General features: G+C 37.0%; 2 protein-coding genes across 2 annotated transcripts; both read left to right on the forward strand.

Annotated features, from left to right (window-relative positions):
- Positions 1-9,711: 9,711 nt before the first annotated feature.
- LOC144422849 (general transcription factor II-I repeat domain-containing protein 2A-like) lies at positions 9,712-11,235 on the forward strand. The gene is made up of 2 exons (XM_078112734.1): positions 9,712-10,185; positions 10,294-11,235. Exons 1-2 carry the CDS (start codon positions 9,712-9,714, stop codon positions 11,233-11,235), a joined length of 1,416 nt encoding a protein of 471 aa, XP_077968860.1.
- A 3,120-nt stretch (positions 11,236-14,355) lies between these two features.
- LOC120343817 (tubulin gamma-1 chain) lies at positions 14,356-19,533 on the forward strand. The gene is made up of 7 exons (XM_039412839.2): positions 14,356-14,594; positions 14,866-15,077; positions 15,616-15,796; positions 16,298-16,510; positions 17,153-17,429; positions 18,268-18,426; positions 18,806-19,533. Exons 1-7 carry the CDS (start codon positions 14,407-14,409, stop codon positions 18,938-18,940), a joined length of 1,365 nt encoding a protein of 454 aa, XP_039268773.1. The 5' UTR covers positions 14,356-14,406; the 3' UTR covers positions 18,941-19,533.
- Positions 19,534-20,388: the final 855 nt, after the last annotated feature.

Raw genomic sequence — 20,388 nt, forward strand, 5'->3', positions numbered from 1 at the left:
ATCTAAATCTCTGAAGAATGAAGCATGCTAAAAATTTCTGCATATAAATTTTTCGATATTTGAAACCGGCTTTGATAATGGAACTTCTATTTCACAAATTCTATATATTTATTCCTCTTTATTTAGAGATAAGTCTATTCTGAACAGATAGCGTTCCAGTAGTGACTTTTTACGACCTGCACCTAACTGATAAACTTCTAGATATTTCGAATTTCGAAAACCAGTATCTTCAGTCGACGCACTTCTAGGAATTAATTGTCCCAAGCTTGTGCGTTGTCGTGCTACGCTGATTTAAGAGTAAGTAGAGAGATACACGCATCACCAAATGTCTGCCTGAATAGCGCTTCCTACGTTGTCATGGTTTTATCTTTTACGTTGGCATGTCCGGAAAAACTTAGTAAATTTTCCGATTCTTGGTTCACGGCATAGTTTAATTTCATCTCACCCTAACCCTTTTACGATCGCTGAATTAATGAATTAAAGTATTTGAGCAACTGTCAAAAACATAAATAAAGATTAAAATTACTACACAGAAAAATGATGTAATGAAGTATATCTACATCTCTCTCGTATGTAATAAATTCTTTGAAATTGAAACAAGATTCATGAAAATTTGTTCGTAATGATTTTATTGATTGTTCTGAGTCTTGTTCCTACTTTTCTTCACCCCGATTTGGTCGATGGTTGAGGAGTGGTAGGTCTAGGCACAGTGGGATGTGATGGGTAACGGTAGCGAGGTTGGGAGAGGGTTGCAGTGAGGCAGATGTAGACGCAGAAGTGTTGACACACCGAGTGTAATACATGTCGTTATTTTGAGTGAGAAGCGCCAATGTAATGGCATTGAAGTTGTCAGTTTCGGATGATACTGCGACCAATGACTTTACACTGGTGGTTTGTCAAGGACTGGACGATGTTTCCAATTTTATCCCAACGTTTCTTGTTGTTGCGATTATTCATGGCCATTACTGTTGTTCCTAGTGGAAGGTTGTGGCAGTTCTCTTGCACATCGGTTTTATCGGCCCAGCAAGTCGTTTCAATTATGCGACGCAACCTCGAATATTTTTTGCATGTCCCTTCGCTTTTCTTTTTAACTGCTGGTTCAATTGCTCTATAATTTTCTTTGGTATACAATTGCTGTAGTCGCTAGAACGCTATTGGCCTACTCTTATTTAGTTCAAAAGTTTGCACCCCCGGACAATTGCACCAGCTCACTTTTGCATCCATAGACCTACAGACATCTACACCAAAGTATATATATATCCCCCCTTTGGACATTTTTGTCTAACTCTGGATCTTACAAAGACATTGCATACACAGGTCCGAAAACACAAACATACCTACATGCAGTGTTCCCTCTAAGGTGTGCGCGTGTGCGCGCGCACACAGCTTCCAGAGGCCGCGCACACAGCTTCCAGAGGCTACGCACACGCATAGATTTACTGCGCACAGACGTATTTCGATGTAATGTTACAATGTTCTCGGTTGGCAGGTTGAGAAAGTTTGTTGTCGGCCCATCTTAGAACGCCAAAATTTTTTCATTGGTTTTTGCACAAATATTAGTCATTTCCAAAAAAGTGCGCACACACCAAAATTTCAGCGCATACATATTACAAAAATTAGAGGGAACATTGCGCTACATGTATTGATGTCTTAAACATGCTACAATACAAAGGGAGCAGTTTAAATAGCATTTCCAATACAGCAAATAGCAACTTCAATACAGTTAAAAAGCGTCAGTCGTTGAACGTTCAAACAGCATTTCACCGTAACATCAATACTGTCAAAAGGCGTCAGTCGTTTAACGTCTAAATAGTATTTCACCGTAACTACGATACTGTTAATATCCGAATTTGCTAAAGGTATTAGATTGGGTTACAACGCAAGACTAACTTTATTTAGTTTTGCTCTATTATGCTGACAAATTTGTAGATGTTTAATAATGCGAGGATGTAATAGCCAGGGGTAAATCAACTATTGAGCAGATTAAGCTTAGGACACCAAGGCGAAGGTGACACCACAGAAATTTCCATAGCCCAGTATTCAATGGACTTTTCCCCGAGCATCGACTTCCTTGTTTACTTCGTGACATTGGCCAATCCGCAAAACGCAAAACGTGACGTAACAACACCCCTTTTCGCTTCCGCTCAGACACTTTTCTCACTCAGACAGATTTTCAGGCGTGGTCGTAAACATTACCGCGTTTTCGCATTTTTGAACTCTATATTCGTTGGTTTTCAGTTCATATAAATATAAATTAATCATAGTTTGGCCTTCAGTCAGTAACGAATAATGAAATTCACTGTTTCAATTTCAGATAATGCGGAGAACTCGTTACATTCCTATTATTATTATTTATATATAGGGCTCCACGGTATTAAGTGCTTAGAACTTTCAAAGGCCACGATCCGGCTCAGGGGATAAGATCATTACCAGAATTTGCTGTAAAAACGTATCGAACCTGCCCCAAAATGTAGAACTTGGTTGCAAAAAATATCTGCGACCCATTTACTCACTTATGCAATGGAAACACTACGAAAAATCAAAATCTTGTCGTAAAGATAGACACTTCACCTTTAATCAGAAGCAAAAACGTCAGCATCATTAAGTGCTACTTCACTCAAAATTTATCTCTAGAGCAGTGTTTAAAAGGTTTGTGACCCACCTAAAAATGTTTCTGTGGTTCGGAAGTGGGGGTATGTTAGTCGTTAGGCATGGCCTACTGGTTGAGTAGGCCTACCGCTGCACTAGAGACAAATGTCTGTCGGTGCCAAAGTATACAGGTGAATTTGTTCTGGCTGCAAGGATAGAAGAACCCGGAAATACACAAGGTTGCTCTTCTGATTTTATAATCAGTTTTTATTCATTTGTCCTTATTAATCATTTTAATGTTATGCTGATTATGGAGTCAAAATAAACTTATATACTTATACGAAAAACAAGGGCTTAGTTAGGCCAATGACATTTGGTTAGGCAAATATTTCAACCCGTTCAACTAACAAGAGAGCTATGCTCAAATATATGAACACGTAGAGTCACATAATTTTGATGACGTCATAGCGAAAAAAAAAGTAATAGCCTTCTGGAGAAATTTTTTATCTTTAACCACTGAAAATTTCAAAGCAATTGGAGAGGAGCGACTTTTTAAAAACGTGTCAAAGAACAAGAACAACAACAACAACATAATATTGAAACGATCGTTATGTCCACTACGTGTCCAACAAAGAGATGAGAGCTGAATTCACGGCGGTACCGGTACCTAACGTAGGTGCGGTACTGAGTTAGCAGTCAGCCAGCATCTTACCTGTACACTGTGGCCATATACGGTAATTGATCACAGAACAGTTGTTCCCTTGCAAATTTTATGTTGTTTACACTTTAGGACAGATAATTGATAACAGAACAATTCTTCCCTTTCAAATTTTATGTTGTTTCCAGTAGACTCTCATCTAAATAAACAAATATAGTAGGCTACAAGTGCTACAACGCTTGCATTACTGCACTGGTAGGACCGTGGAAGAATAAGTTACGGTAATTTCATTGTGGTAAGACACCGGTACCGGTACCAGTATCGTACTTACGTACTGAGCTACCAGTACCGGTTAGCAGTCAGCCAGCATCTTACCTGTACACTGTAGGCCATATACGGTAATTGATCACAGAACAGTTGTTCCCTTGCAAATTTTATGTTGTTCACACTTTAGGACAGATAATTGATCACAGAACAATTCTTCCCTTTCAAATTTTATGTTGTTTCCAGTAGACTCTCATCAAAATAAACAAATATAGTAGGCTACAAGTGCTACAACGCTTGCATTACTGCACTGGTAGGACCGTGAAAGAATAAGTTACGGTAATTTCATTGTGGTAAGACACCGGTACCGGCACCAGTACCAGTATCGTACTTACGTACTGAGCTACCAGTACCGGTACCGAACCTGTAGGTCTGATATTCCGTTCCGCATACGATAGGCTATAAAACTTGCATTGCAGCATTAGTAATACCGCGGAAGGAATAAGTCAATTTCACTGCGTTACGGTACCGGTATGGCAACTTACCAGTACCGACCTACAGTAGCTGTAGTACTGAGCAAGACAATCGATCGCGAAACCGCTTGAAATAAGTGTAAAACAGTGTTCCCATGAGTAAAAATAAATACCGCGAAATTTTGTATGAAATATCATATCTCATAGGATTCATATTCATTATTTAAGAATAAATAAAAGTAATAGCCTTCTGGGGAAAAATATAATCTTTACTCACTGAAAATTTCAAAGCAATTGGTCCAGTAATCAACGAGAAAAGCGATTTTTTCATAACGATACCAAGAAGAAGACAAATAAGAACAAGAACAACAAAAATACCAAAACGATCGTTATGTCCACTAACGTGTCCAAAAATACCAAAACGATCGTTATGTCCACCAACCCCGTGCAACTAACTTGTCCCATTATGGCGTCATATGGACGCCATTTTCGATCATTCGGCTCGAGTAGTGTAACGCAAACAAGCCTAATTTTAGTAGTTTTAAAAGGCTATTGGGGCAGATTTAAATCAGTAGGTATATTCCGAGGGCGCAGAAATCCGATAGGATGTCTCAATCAGTATCGAACCCAATACGGGGCACTTACATTAAGAACCCACGCCGCTCGGTAATAAACATAATATAGACGCAACGCACAGTTAGTAAAGTAAAGTTTATTTCGATTTTCCGTAACACTAAAACAAATATATAGGCAATGCAAGTCAACACACACACATATAGCCTTCGGGAAAGTAGGCAAAATCTAAAACTCTTCGAGACCTGATTATGCTAGGGCTACCAACCGTCCCGGGAATAGCCGGGACAATCCCGAATTTGACGTCTGGCGTCCCGGAATTTGCTGACAACCAAGGCGTCCTGATGGCGCAACAAAACCTCCATGTTGATTTTCCCATTAGGATAGTAGACAAACACAGTTTCACAGTACAACAGGCCTAAATGACTAAAACGAACTAAATTTTTCGACAGTGAAGGCGACGTCAAATGGGACTGTAGCTAAATATTGATGTCAATTTTACATTAGAAATTCGCCCTTTTTAGACACTCCAGCTGCATAACTGAATTGTAAACGTCCTTACACATGGTAGTACAATGAGAGAAATATTTTATTATTTTGTCAACCAAAAAATACAGTCATCAATAAAATAGCCACAACCACAATTTTGAGAAATAAGCAAAAAACAATTTGGATTTTTTTCATTTTTGAATATCTAGCTATTTATCACACTCAGTAAAGACCTGAGCTCTGGTTATTTTGATGTGCATGAGAATATCTTTGTAATCAATATTTTTTGGCACTTCAGCTTCAATTCCTTCCTGCTTTTTACCCCTATAAAGCTTTTTGGCCCATTCTGTTCTCAACAATTTCTGAAATTTTTTGTATGGGATGAAAGGTAAAACAAGGTGACTTAGGCCTAAGTTGCACTGAACAAATTTTTAGGGATGCAAGTTTCGGACATTTAATTTCTCATGCCCATCATATTGGAACTTAGGACTATCTTTTTTCAATATTTTGATGTTTTGAGCCATGCTCTACATCAGGCCTGGGCAAGCTCCGGCCCGCGAGCAGATTTCTAAATTAAGACACTTACATTTTTTATTTACATATAAAATATACTTTGAGGGCAAATTTCATTAATGTAATAGAAATAAGCGTTTTGGTAGCTTTGTGTATTTTAGATTAGACCAGTGGTTCCCAAACTTTTTTGACCATCGCCCCCCTACAGTACTTTATGCAACTTCATCGCCCTCCGGCACTACAAAAAAATGTAAAGTCAAAAACGAATATATTAGAGACCGAATAAGAAGACAAATCATAGTTTATAGTGTTTTTTAATGATATGGATGAGCATGGTGTTCTTCAGCGAGTTTTTTATTATATATATCCGAATTACCCAGTTTACTGATGGAAAGGTGATTTCGTTGTTTTAATAGCAATAGTAGCACGGCTCAAAACCCCTTTTCCTCACCTAATATAGGTCGGAAATGAAAGAATCCAAGGTTCTACCTCCTCAAAAACCGTCGTGTACTCTTGCCTTATAGCATTTCACTCTCAAAATTTACCTCATTCCACATTAAATTAATGAAATCAAAGTTCATTTTCCCAAAGTTATAATAATGATTTTCGTACATCTCATTCATTCCTACAGCCTGATGACCTGCACCAAAATACTCCGCTAAAATTCAACCCCAATTCCTCATTCTACCACGGCCTCAAGTCCAATCACCAGTCCATATAATTTTTCAGCTATTTGTTTTTGGATTCACGGACTCGGATGTGGAAGAAACTGTGACCGACTATCGACTACGGCCCAGGGGTCGGCAAACTTCATGTCGCTCGTGAGACAAAATTTAGGGTTGCTAGTCTTTTGCGGGTCGCATATATTTTTTAAAAGTTAAAAACGGAACAGCGCGCGAAAACTGCGACAATTCGTGAACTCAACTCAGTCGCCTTATTAAAAAATTACAATGACATTTAATGTGACACTGTCTTGTTGCTGCATCACGCTTGATAGCTTTACGACGCCAAGATGGGAAGATTTTCTAAATGGGCATCACTGATCCCAATTCTTTGCTTGTTCTTTGTAATGTCTCCATTTTCGAAAAACATTGTTTGCACAAATATGTACTTCCAAACATCTAAGTGAATATTCTCGCATGATTTGTGAAATTTTAATAACGATTTTCTTCAAGAAGATACATTCTTACAAAAATTACGCACTGATGAATCAATCTCTCGAATAGAATATGAATTTTATTTCCTTATAGCATTGCAATATATTCGAATATTTACTGCATGCGCTATTGAACCCCTGTCCTCAGCATCAACTTTTTTTTCTTCGTGTTTCCATTTGTCTAATTATAATTAAATTGTAGGCTCGTTAAAAGAGTAGCTAGCTGTTCAATAGAATTTTTTAGGATATAATAAAATTTAGTCTAAACGTGTCCCACGATAAATTCTGTTACGTAAAAAATGTAGTTTAGTCCTCGAGCGTAGATTATAAATAAAAAAATAAATTCATCGTCAAAACCGCCGTTCGGATTTTTCCCCGGGCATATACTTCCTTGTTTACATCGTGACATTGGCCAATCAGCAAGATGCAAAAATAAACGTAACAATACCCCCTTTCGCATCCGCTCAGACACACTCACTCAGACAGACTTTCAGGCGTGGTCGTGAACATTCCCTCATTTTCGCGTTTTTGAATTATATTCCTTAGTTTTTAGTTGTTTTTCGGAAATTTAAATATAAGTCAATGATTACTTTGTTTTCCTATGAGTTTCAGTTTAAATACAGTAATCAAAAATTGGTGTGGAAATAGCTGTGATAGACTATAGGCTAAAATTCTTCATCGTTACTTTTAAAAAACAGATTGTTGAATGGTATGAATTAGAATGATAGTTTGAAACAAATATCCTATTTTACAGCCAACAACTCGCGAAACAACTCTTAAAATAAGCACCGAAAATTTTAAAATGGTAAAGTATAGGAAGAATTTTCGGGGATAGGTCTATTCAGTGAATCGTCCCGGTCCAGATTTTTTTTACTCCGGCCGTATTTTGCCGACCACTGGGATACGCAAACTACCGTAACTTACTGCGGAGACGAGTCCAGCAATCCTTTCGCGTGTGATAATAGACCACGTGATTCAAGCCTGCGAATGCACACAGAGTACAGAATTAAGTGCACAATGCGCCGAGCAAAAACAGGTTTCGCGAAATCGCCCCCCTATCGCCCCCTTCGACTTTTTCGCCCCCCCTCTGTATCGTTTTCGCCCACCGGGGGGCGATATCGCCCACTTTGGGAATCACTGGATTAGACCATGGCATAGTACCAACTGCTATCTGTAGTCATCTTTGTCGCAACGATCAGCGCTTGTTTATGCACGTGATTACTGAACAGCAGAGTATTCGAAGCGTGAATTTTGCGCGCGTAATTTCGATGAGTCGCGTTTTGATTCGTGTCCCAATTAAGAAGGATACAGTTAGGCTAGTCAGCTCTGCGCTACTCAGCGTTTCAAATATTGTAGAAGTAGTGGTATGTAGATAAACTGTTGAATTGCGCCCAGCTTTATTTTATTCTTTGTTTATCCTTTTATTTATGTAACTTGAACTGTAGCGTCAATTCTAAACCTGTGCTAGATCTACAAAGTTGCAAAATGTCAGCCGAAAACAAGAAAAGAAAAGTTGACACAGAATGCAGAATTTTTAACAAAAGTTGGACAGCGAAGTATTTATTCACAGAAGTCGATGGGATAGCTGTTTGTCTGGTTTGCAAGGAGAAGGTCGCGGTTATTAAGGTTTTTAATTTAAAAAGGCATTTTGAGACAAAACATGCAAAAAATACAAAAATCTAAGTAACAAGAGAGCTATGCTCAAATATATGGACACGTAGAGTCACATAATTTTGATGACGTCATAGCGAAAAAAAAGTAATAGCCTTCTGGAGAAAATTTTTATCTTTAACCACTAAAAATTTCAAAGCAATTGGTCCAGTATTCGAAGAGAAAAGCGACTTTTAAAAACGTGTCAAGCGGTACTGAGTTAGCAGTCAGGCAGCATCTTACCTGTACACTGTAGGCCATATACGGTAATTGATCACAGAACAGTTGTTCCCTTGCAAATTTTATGTTGTTTACACTTTAGGACAGATAATTGATCACAGAACAATTCTTCCCTTTCAAATTTTATGTTGTTTCCAGTAGACTCTCATCAAAATAAACAAATATAGTAGGCTACAAGTGCTACAACGCTTGCATTACTGCACTGGTAGGACCGTGAAAGAATAAGTTACGGTAATTTCATTGTGGTAAGACACCGGTACCGGCACCAGTACCAGTATCGTACTTACGTACTGAGCTACCAGTACCGGTGAGCAGTCAGCCAGCATCTTACCTGTACACTGTAGGCCATATACGGTACCGTAATTGATCACAGAACAGTTGTTCCCTTGCAAATTTTATGTTGTTTACACTTTAGGACAGATAATTGATCACAGAACAATTCTTCCCTTTCAAATTTTATGTTGTTTCCAGTAGACTCTCGTCAAAATAAACAAATACAGTAGGCTACAAGTGCTACAACGCTTGCATTACTGCACTGGTAGGACCGTGAAAGAATAAGTTACGGTAATTTCATTGTGGTAAGACACCAGTACCAGTATCGTACTTACGTACTGAGCTACCAGTACCGGTACCGAACCTGTAGGTCTGATATTCCGTTCCGCATACGATAGGCTATAAAACTTGCATTGCAGCATTAGTAATACCGCGGAAGGAATAATTCAATTTCACTGCGTTACGGTACCTGTATGGCAACTTACCAGTACCGACCTACAGTAGCTGTAGTACTGAGCAAGACAATCGATCGCGAAACCGCTTGAAATAAGTGTAAAACAGTGTTCCCATGAGTAAAAATAAATACCGCGAAATTTTGTATGAAATATCATATCTCATAGGATTCATATAAAATTTAAGAATAAACAAAAGTAATAGCCTTCTAGCGAAAAAATTAATCTTTAACCACTGAAAATTTCAAAGCAATTGGTCCAGTATTCGAAGAGAAAAGCGACTTTTTAAAAACGTGTCAAAGAACAACAAGAACAAGAACAAGAACAACAACAACATAATATTGAAACGATCGTTATGTCCACTACGTGTCCAATAATGAAATGGCGCAAACAGCGGAGAGTATGGTAGCAAAGCTCGAAAAACAGCAAAGTTTTTTCACACGACTCCATGCATCTAATGATGCAGCTGTCATGGCCAGTTTCGTAATAGCTCACAAAATCGCTCAAAACAGCAAACCATTTTCTGAAGGGGAGTTCGTCAAAGAATGTTTAGTAGAGACGGCAGCAATTGTTTGTCCTGATAAAACAGATGCTTTTAAACAAGTTCCGCTATCGAGAAGAACTGTCACCAGAAGGGTTGAGTGTATCGCAGGAGATTTAAGAGATCAGTTGCTACATTATGTCAAACAATTTGACTTCTTCACTTTAGCGTTAGACGAGAGTTGTGGTGTACGCGACACTGCTCAGTTGCTTATTTTCGTTCGTGGAATTACTTGTGATTTCAAAATTACTGAAGAAATAGCTGCTATAAGACCAATGAAAGGAACAACAACAGGTGCAGATATTTTTAGCGAGGTAGATGCATCCATGGATAAGTTGGGACTTAAATGGGAAAAATTGGCGGGAGTGACGACAGATGGGTGCCTTTGTATGTATGGGTGACATTGTATCATACATCAACAGGTATTGTGCAAGTCAGTGCTAAAAATAAGCCATGTCACTGATGTTGTTACAAAACTAGTTAACTTCGTCAGGTCTCGAGCACTAAATCACAGACAGTTTATTTCCCTGTTGGAAGAGCAAGAAAATGAGCACACTGACATAGGATATCATACAACTGTGAGATGGCTCAGTTTAGGCAAAATACTGAAGCGAGTTTGGGACTTGCAGCAGGAGATTCGAGAATTCTGTCAAACAAAGAACAAGGATATTCCGCAGCTTTCAGATAAGAAATGGTTATCTGATTTTGCTTTTGTTGTTGATGTCACTGCTCTATTGAATGAGTTGAATTGCAAACTCCAAAGTAAAAAACTGTTTGTGCATAATATGCACAGCTTAGTAAAATCGTTCATAACGAAATTGCAGTTTCTTTCGCGCCAATTACAGAACAATAATCTCGCTCATTTTCCCACACTCAACACAGCTACCACATCTGCAAATGATTTTCAAAAGTACTCTACAATGCTAGATGCACTGCATGCTGAATTTTTAAGACGATTTGAAGATTTCCGATTAATTGAAAATAAAATGAGTATGGTCTCTTCTCCTTTCACCAGTAACGTGGAAAACATACCATCGGATGCACAACTCGAGCTTATTGATTTGCAGTGTGACACTTTACTTCAGGAAAAATTTAAATCATCTGAAATTCTGGATTTTTATTCCTCTCTAAATAAAAAAAGTTTTCCCAACATAAGGAGACATGCTCAAAAGATGCTAGTTCTTTTCGGATCCACTTATATTTGCGAGCAAACCTTCTCAGTAATGAATTTTACCAAATCGAAATTTCGGTCGTCTCTCACCGATGAACATCTTTCTGATTTGCTGAGAATATCTACGTCTGCCATTGAACCCGACATTCAAGGACTTGTTAAGGCGCAGCAGAGCATACACACGTCTCATTAAAAATAACAATTGTATTAGATTTTGTTTCATTCAATAAATTGTGTAATAAAATACAATAAAAAACGCAATGTGGGTTGACTCAAATTAGTCCGGCCCGCCACTGCATTTTGATTTGCAATGTGGCCCTCGAGCAAAAATAATTGCCCAGCCCTGCTCTACATTGTATTTATTTACATTTATTATTGAAAAATTCAGGATTTCAAGACCACCACCTTGTAGAGTCTACAAGATGGTGGTCTTGAAATCCTGAATTTCTCAATAATAAAATTTTTAGCTGGACTTAGGCCCATTCTGTTTTTAACTTCTACAAAATATTATAGTCCCAAGTCCAGCTAAAATTTTTATTATTGAGAAATTCAGGATTTCAAGACCACCACCTTGTAGAGCATGGCTCAAAACCCCAAAATATTGAAAAAAATGAATTTTTTCAAAAATGTGACCTAGGCCCCTCCTGTTCTCATCCGGCGATATACGCTGAAGTGATTAATAGTAACACTGAAAAATGACTAGTGGCAAAACTTGAACTATTACGATAATATTTTTACAATAAATTTGTGAACAAAATGAGGGGATGTGATGGAAAATCATACTTAACTGATAACTAAATTCAATGGGGTTTGGACGATAATAATCAGAAAAAAATAAATAAATTGGCTATATATACAAAGTGGATCAGGGACAAAAAAATAAATGTGATGAGAATGTGTCTGAACGTGAAAAATAATAAATAAAATAAAGTGCAACTCAGTGGACATACACATTACACAGTATTAAAAAAGGTAACACACTGGAAAGGGCAAGAGGAATTCTATTCATAGGTTTGTCATAATCTGAAAATGTTTAAAAAATGCATGAACTTTTTATATATGTTTGGAATTTTTGCGAACTTGCACTCCAAAAATGTTAATACTTATAATGTACTTATCAATAAGGTTTAGCAGGTGGGGTTTTGAGAATGTTTCTGACTCACATAAAGGATCAATCAATAGGAAAATTCAATAATTCACTACTTGGGAATCGTGTCTACAAAACAAAGCGAGCAATGATCATCATAGGAATAGTGAACATTTTTATTTAAATCTTTGGTGTTACAGTCTGATTCATGAAACCATTACAAATAAACTAATAGTCCAGATCAATTTGGAAATAATTTGATTAACCAATAAAAAGAAATAATACTTATCAAATAACAAAGACACGAGAAATGGACCATTTAATTGATCAAGAATAATATGTAATATTATATGAAAGACATAGAAAAGAAGTGCTATTCGATTGATCAACAATTAAAATTTTAACAAATAAATACCAAAGACATGAAAAAGGTACAATAATTGAAACTTCAGCAGTATGTGTACCAAGTGACGGTTAGGCCCATATTTATTCTGACCTTCCTCATCTTAGTTCCATCACGAGCACTGGACTGCCCATGTCAGCCAAGCGATGGCGACTACATATGAGTGGATGAAAAAAACGCAAAAAATGGCACCCCCGTGCTATAATGAAAGTGTCATGTTGTTTCATATCGCAAAAAACGATTAGAGGGAAATCCCCCCCCCCCAATTTTCACATTTTTGTGCTTTTTTATATGACCCAACATTATAAGTTTATGACACAAACCTAAAACGTTTACGAAATGATTTACAAACATCCAAGCTGGCAATTAGAGTTTACTTTGGCATTCACAACTCACTGTAGGGCTATTGTTATTTTTTGAAACTTCATCTCAGTCAATATTTTAGTTAATTCAGGTCTTGATGATTTGAATTATTTGGTGGATTTGGCACATCGAATATTGTCATCCCCTTTTATTTAGATTTTTTCCATTTATCCGTACTCTTCGGATCAAATTGGTATTCTTCAAAAATAAGTCTGAAAAAGGAATGAGTTGTAGGTTACACAATGAACGTACTTTCGAAATAACAAGCGTTCAGCATCTCATTTTTAACACAAAATATAATTGACAGTGACGTAACGAAACACGCATTCAGTTCAGAAAATCATTATTTCCACTAAGCTCCGAATTGTCTACTCATAATGCTGCTAATTACTATAAATTTTTGTTACCGCAGTGCTTTAAACAATCGTGACAATGAATCTGATACATTCAATGCAATGTTCTGACTTTGCATTACTTAGGAAGATTTGAAAACAGTTTCCCTAACCTGACACCTGAAGCCAGCATTTAGAAAATCTTACTAATTTAACTCTCAACTTTCCTGGGGTCAGAGCTAACTTAAATGAGTCGAATCGGCAACGTGACATAAATAATTAAATATGACATCATCCTAAAACTGTGTACAACCTATCTTTCCTGGTGTTAGTTTGACATTAGGCCATTCGTTTGACTAACCTCACACAAGGCCAGATTTCCAGCCTTTACGTCGCCTACAATTATTTTCCCATTTCCTCCTTCTCTGCATCTGATGATAGCTTGAATAGTTGCACTGTTTTGCTATTCCCGCTGCAATTAAGAGCCGAACGGCCTTTAATTCTATAGCAGAAGGCACCAGCCTAGCCGCGGATCACGCAGAACCGCCGTAACCTCGCAGGCGATTTTGATCGAAAATGGCGGCAATTTCCATTGTTGCGCAACTTAGGTATATATGGGCTTTGATGTCCACTAACGTGTCCAATTACTAAGGTCAAAGGTAAGGAAAATATCTACCGCCATGTTTAAGAGACTGTTGCATTAGTTATTGTTTTTGTAGCCCAAACTGTCAAGGTTTGATCGCTTGGAAATAGCATTTTCGTATTTATGCCAGTCATTTCACTTGTGGGTTAAATGAGAATGATACCGATAGTCAGCTAACTACTGTAGTGTTGCAGATGCATATGCAGCATCTGACTGGCTGACGCATAGGTCTGTCTGTACCGTCATACCGTACCGGTATTGTCTGTAGCGTAGTGTAGGTGTACCGGTGCGGTACCGTACGGTACCGGTACCGTAGTCTATTTCTAAGTTAATTTCGATTCGGTACGCAGCACTACCGGTATAGGCTAGTTTTTTTTGTTTGTTTGATTAATATAAGATCAGAAGATAGAGTAATGTAAAAATACATATGATGATAGTACCGTACTAATACAGTACTGCAGTAGTCTACAGTAATAACAATTAAAACATTGATTTATTTCTAGTTTTTTTCATAACAAACTATTTCAAATCACACCATGCCACGGGAAATTATAACACTGCAACTCGGACAGTGTGGTAATCAAGTTGGTTTTGAATTTTGGAAGCAACTTTGCGGAGAACATGGTATAAGACCAGATGGAATACTTCAAGATTTTGCAACAGATGGCACGGATCGCAAAGATGTTTTCTTTTATCAAGCAGATGATGAACACTATATTCCACGGTAATTTTGTAGCATTAAGACACTTTGTGCATTACCCATATTTCCAGTATTTTTCTTCTATTTTCACCACTTTCTTTAGACGGGTCACTCACGGTGCACAATTTTTAATATGTTTGGTATGGTTTATTTTCGGTAAAGCGTCCAATGGTCATTTTTAGTATCTTGTTCAAGATATTTAGATCTTACAAACATTCCCCCAGGGATAAAAACTTGTCTTATATTAAAAGATGTATTTGGATAATTTATATTGATATTTTATATTCATTTGCAGAGCGGTTCTTATTGACCTTGAACCAAGAGTTGTAAATTCAATCAAGAACTCTGAATACGCGAATCTGTATAATCCAGAGAATGTCTATCTCTCAGAGCATGGTGGTGGTGCAGGAAATAATTGGGCAGTAGGATATCAACAAGCTGCAAGTATACATGAAGAAATATTTGACATTATTGACAGAGAAGCAGACGGATCAGACAATCTTGAAGGTTTTATGCTTTATATTTCTTATATATAATACAGTTAAACCATAAATTCGATCTTGTCACAATAACCTCAATTTATTTGGTTGTACTATGTATTGAGGAATAGTTGAATATGGTATATAGTAGTCAGGGAATATGTCTATATAAAAAACATCTTCATTCTATTTGACATTTCATTTTTTATGTGTCAAATTATATGATTATGTCAGATGTTATATTTCAAAATTTATTATTCTGAAATATTTTTCCTCGTACTGATTTACAACCAATTACAAATTTACAAGTCACGTCCCGATTCTCAGCTTTCATTTTACCAGAGAGAAACTTACATTTATCAAAATTGTTGTGAAATGAAATCTTATGATTCGTGATGTTCAAAAATTTAAAAAAATTACTGATGCTCAGCTCTTCAAAGTGAAATTCTTGATCAGGATTTTGTTGTTTGGTTTAATTTAGAATACATAAATTTTGAAAGAAAATCATCCTTATATAAGCAAGTTCTGTCTTTATTTACTCATCATAATATATTTTATTAATTCAGGTTTTATGCTTTGTCATTCTACTGCTGGTGGGACAGGATCTGGTCTCGGATCTTATGTGTTGGAGAGACTGAGTGACCGATATCCAAAGAAATTAATTCAAACCTACAGTGTCTTTCCTAACCAGGATGAAATATCAGATGTTGTTGTACAACCTTACAATACTCTGCTAACATTGAAGAGGTAGTTCTACTCTTATTTAATGAAATATGATTTTTGGCCCTAATTTCGAATTTTTTGCCTTTTGGGATCGGATTTTCATATTTATTCCAAGAGAGAGATGGAACTGCCTTATCATTTGATCTGTAGTCATTTGGATTGGTTACCTTACCAGTACACGATGGGTACAGGTATAGTTAAGCAGTTATTTTTTTCAGATGCATGGACTTGATGGTGGGGGAAGTTGTATTCCGTCAGTGGTCCGTAAAGTACCCTACGGTAGTGAGAACACTATGAATCCTCTTGCCCATAATTATCGCCTTGTGCATGCAGGGTGGCGTACTCTGAATTTTCACTCTGAGAAGTTACATTATGCACTTTTTTGCCACGCCATATTTATAATTTTATGAGGGTTCTGAATTAACCATCAAAAGTTATATACTTTGGATAGAAAAATATTCATCAAAAGATATCATCAAGCTGATTATAGTTAGAGTCACCTCATGCCAAACCTTATCATTTCAGACTCACTCTTCATGCTGATGTGACTGTAGTTCTGGACAACACTGCATTGAATAATATTGCAGTTGATCGACTACATATTCAGAATCCATCATTTCAACACATAAATCAACTTGTGTCAACAATCATGTCAGCGAGCACAGCTACACTACGATATCCAGGATACATGAATAATGATTTGATTGGCTTGACTGCCTCTCTCATTCCTACACCCAGGTAAGAGTGACTTATGGTGTAATCATTTTAGGTACAAAGTGGTCCATTAGTTTGTTTCGTTGTAAAAAAACAGGGTTTTTCCATCAACTATTCAACCAATTGATTTCAGATAATTTATAGATGATTCACTGGAATGCAATTACTTAATTTTGTTAGTCTCGTGGAAATGATATTTTACCCAAAATTTTGCTGCTCCATTTTTATGCATGGCAACACTTTTCGTGAAATATTGTAACATTTCGTTGGCATAAATAAAAGTTTATTTTGACTCCACAACCAGCATAATAATAGACAATAAAATAATTGATAAAAACAAAATAAATAAATAGGGAGAGCAAGCAAAACCTCAAGTAAGGTTTAAAGCATACAGATTTTATATGGAAAGGTCTTGATAAAAGAAGTAGTACGTTTTCGCTCACCCAAAAGTATATTGTTCCGTCACAATTGTTTGCCTCGCTATTTTCACTGATCTTTTCAGCAAGTTTGGTGCTCAGATAACCCTCATTTTCCTTGTACAGATGCACGACTATTGTGTCCATGTATTCGAGCATTGCTCCATTGTTTTTGTAACTTTGCTCTTTCTTCTCATTTTCCCCTCTTTCCTATGTGGTATGATTTATCATTTGCAGTATGCCTTTGCAGGTTACACTTTCTGATGACTGGATACACGCCCCTTACAAGCGACCAATCCACGACATCTGTCCGTAAAACAACAGTTCTGGATGTCATGAGACGTCTTCTTCAACCCAAAAACATGATGGTATATGCTGGAAGAGAACGAGATCTACACCACTGTTATATTTCAATTCTAAACATTATTCAAGGTGAAATAGATCCAACACAAGTTCACAAAAGTCTTCAGAGGATAAGGGAGAGGAAACTTGCCACTTTCATTCCATGGGGGCCAGCTAGCATTCAAGTAAAGCAATCTGATTGAATTTTTCATCATTTTAATATATCATATCATTTGAGAGAACAAAAACTATTATCACTGTGGTGTTTTAAATCCGAAGGATTTCAATATCTTGCATGTACCATATTTTACGGACCATAAGGCGTGATTTGAGTACTTTTGTCTCAAATATCGATTGTAAGCCGGTGCCTGCCTACACTCGAAACCAGTAATAGTACCGGTTGCATATTATAGCCTGGTGTGCCTTATGTATGAATAAAAACCCACTACTAACCAGGTGAGCCTTAGAGTCTGTAAAATATGGCATATGATTCACAAAAATTCTTATCCGAGTGATATATAACAACAAAAATGGAAGCATTTCAGCTACCGGTTATCGTTATTAGCTTCAGATGTTTGAATTCTTGTATAAATTGCAGATTCTCTGGCTCATTTCTCAGGCAATCGTGATTCAAGCTAGATATAGAGCAAAATTCGCACTTCAAAATAATATTTTTCATGCAATTGATTTGGTATTATACGTCAATGAATATTCTTTTGGAGCAGGATGATTTCGATATAACATTGATGAACAATATACAATAATATTAGATCAATGCTCAAATATATTATGGACATGCCGTTTGTTGCTAGAAAACACAAATAGGAATCAGAGTTTCCTAAAACACATGTCAATCACTGATAACTTGGAAGCCATTGTTGAAGACAAAAAACAATGCATTATGTAAACCTCAGACAGCAACAAACTTTTTGTCCTAACAAAAAAAAGAGTACAAACCTAAGATGCTTAATATTATTAATTTTACTTACCAAGTATATATGAGTGAATATTGTGTTTTTCCAGGTTGCACTTTCTCGAAAATCACCCTATGTGTCATCTGCACATCGTGTTAGTGGATTAATGTTGGCAAATCATACGAGTATCAGCCAGTTATTCGCTCGTGCTGCAAGACAATTCGACAAACTTCGAAAAAGAGAAGCATTCTTGGAGCAATTTAGAAAGGTAAATCGTGTATAGATTTTAAACATTTTGAATTAACGAAAATTGTCGAGTCTACTTGTAAAACTTGCTTCTTGAGCCTGACCACTCAGTGTTAAACTGTTGGATCTAACTATATTGGGGGCACAGGAACATTAAAATTAGTCAGCAAATCCAGGACTGGTAAGATTGCGGCGTTGGTCCTTTGAAAACAATATCCATATATATCGGTGGTTGCTTATTCAGATCTTATTTAAAGAAAATGTATAGATTGCCTGTAAATCACAAGATGCAGACATAGGCAGAACAATTCTTTATATTATTTATCTCCAACTTGTCATATTGGCATAGGAAAAGTAGGGACCTACATTCTAGTATTTCATTTAAATCATTTTCTTTTTAGGAAGAAATGTTTAAAGACAATCTAGATGAATTAGACAATTCTAGAGAAGTAGTTCAACAATTAGTGGAAGAATACGAAGCTGCGGCTACTCCAGAATATTTGACATGGGGAGATAAACAAGAAAAGGAGAAATAGAAGGAAATGAATTTGAAGAATTTCTGAGAATGTCGCACATAAAGAAACGACAATGGAAGAAGTTGTTGGATGCTTTGATCTCTTTTGCAAAGTGTTTATATTCTAGTAGTTCATGTAGTGCAGTTGGGGACTGGGAAAGACTTATTTGAATAACAGCATTCAACCCAAAGTCAAAAGCAGGGTTCCTGCTAATTATAAACTACATTTGAAGCCAGAGAATTTCGGGAATATGTTAAAATGTTGAATTCGTTGCTCGTGAGCTAAATAGTTGTTTATCATTTTCACTAGCACTATCCTACTGACATTAAAAGATGATCTTTTAGGTTAATGTGTTCAAGGTTGACAATTATTCTTTTGTTGGCAAAACTGTGCCGATTTTAATGTTTTTTGCAGTACATTTCGACTGAAGAGGAGTTAAGCAAGATTGACTTCCACCAACTATGTTATGTTCTGTGGCTGGTAAAAAATTTTCCAGATTGTGTGCTTTTGGTTCGGTTTACTCAAGCGCTTTTCTGCATGATACAAATATATTTCAATTCACTTGCCTTTCGTAGATTTGTATATTTTTAGTAAAATTTCAAAATCCCTGTTGCTCTTGTTGTGGTATGGCAGTTCAGTGAGTGATTTGGGTTCAAACTTCTTGGATGCGGAAAATCACTATTCGAAGGTCCTGCACCTGAGGTTGTTATGTCCGGATAACTAAGGATTTAGCTGTAGTATGAAGTACTATAACTTGATGGGACTTATCAAAGCTCAGCTTGGGAATGAGTGCTTATTTTGTCGTTGGGAGAACGATATCTGCAACAACCGAGTGGTAAAGGCATCTTGACTGGTACAAAAGAAGGGTCGAGAAAAAGAGGAGCACATTTTTGTTTAGTTTTGCCAATGAGCATATATACATGGGTTTTGCGGCCTCTTGAAAGACTTGTTTGTTTTGAAAATTTTGCATTTGGGGACTTGGAAAAGTACAGACCAGGCTATTGGGGAGAAAATGCTCGAGAGATAGTTTAATTTAACTGCTGTGAGAAACTTATATAGACGCGTATCAAACGATCTTTTGCAGAGACTGAGTGTGATGACACACGCCCACGGTCCTCGTTTTGTTGTAAACATAGCATGCATATACATATTGGTTGGGCGAGTCTATTATCACAGCAGTGCAGTGAAGTTGCTTGACAGCTCCGGGGCTATAGAAAAAGCGGCATTCAACGGCGGCGCATCGCGTGGCAAAGCGGTAACGATTTGTCGAATAACTGAATAATGTTAGCTGTGTGAGTGTGACTAGGCCTACCGTATGAGCTTTACAACAACTCTGTGATCATATTACTGTATTATGCAGTTTTGCAGAGGGAGTGCGATAGTTCAGCCATAAGTCGTTCCTAGCCTATCTATATGTAGTCTAACTCCTATATGTAGGCTATACCGTACCACCCTTTCCTGTATACTGC

The sequence above is a fragment of the Styela clava genome, chromosome 5 (genome assembly GCF_964204865.1).
Source record: "Styela clava chromosome 5, kaStyClav1.hap1.2, whole genome shotgun sequence".
In the NCBI taxonomy this organism is placed as follows: Eukaryota; Metazoa; Chordata; class Ascidiacea; order Stolidobranchia; family Styelidae; genus Styela; species Styela clava.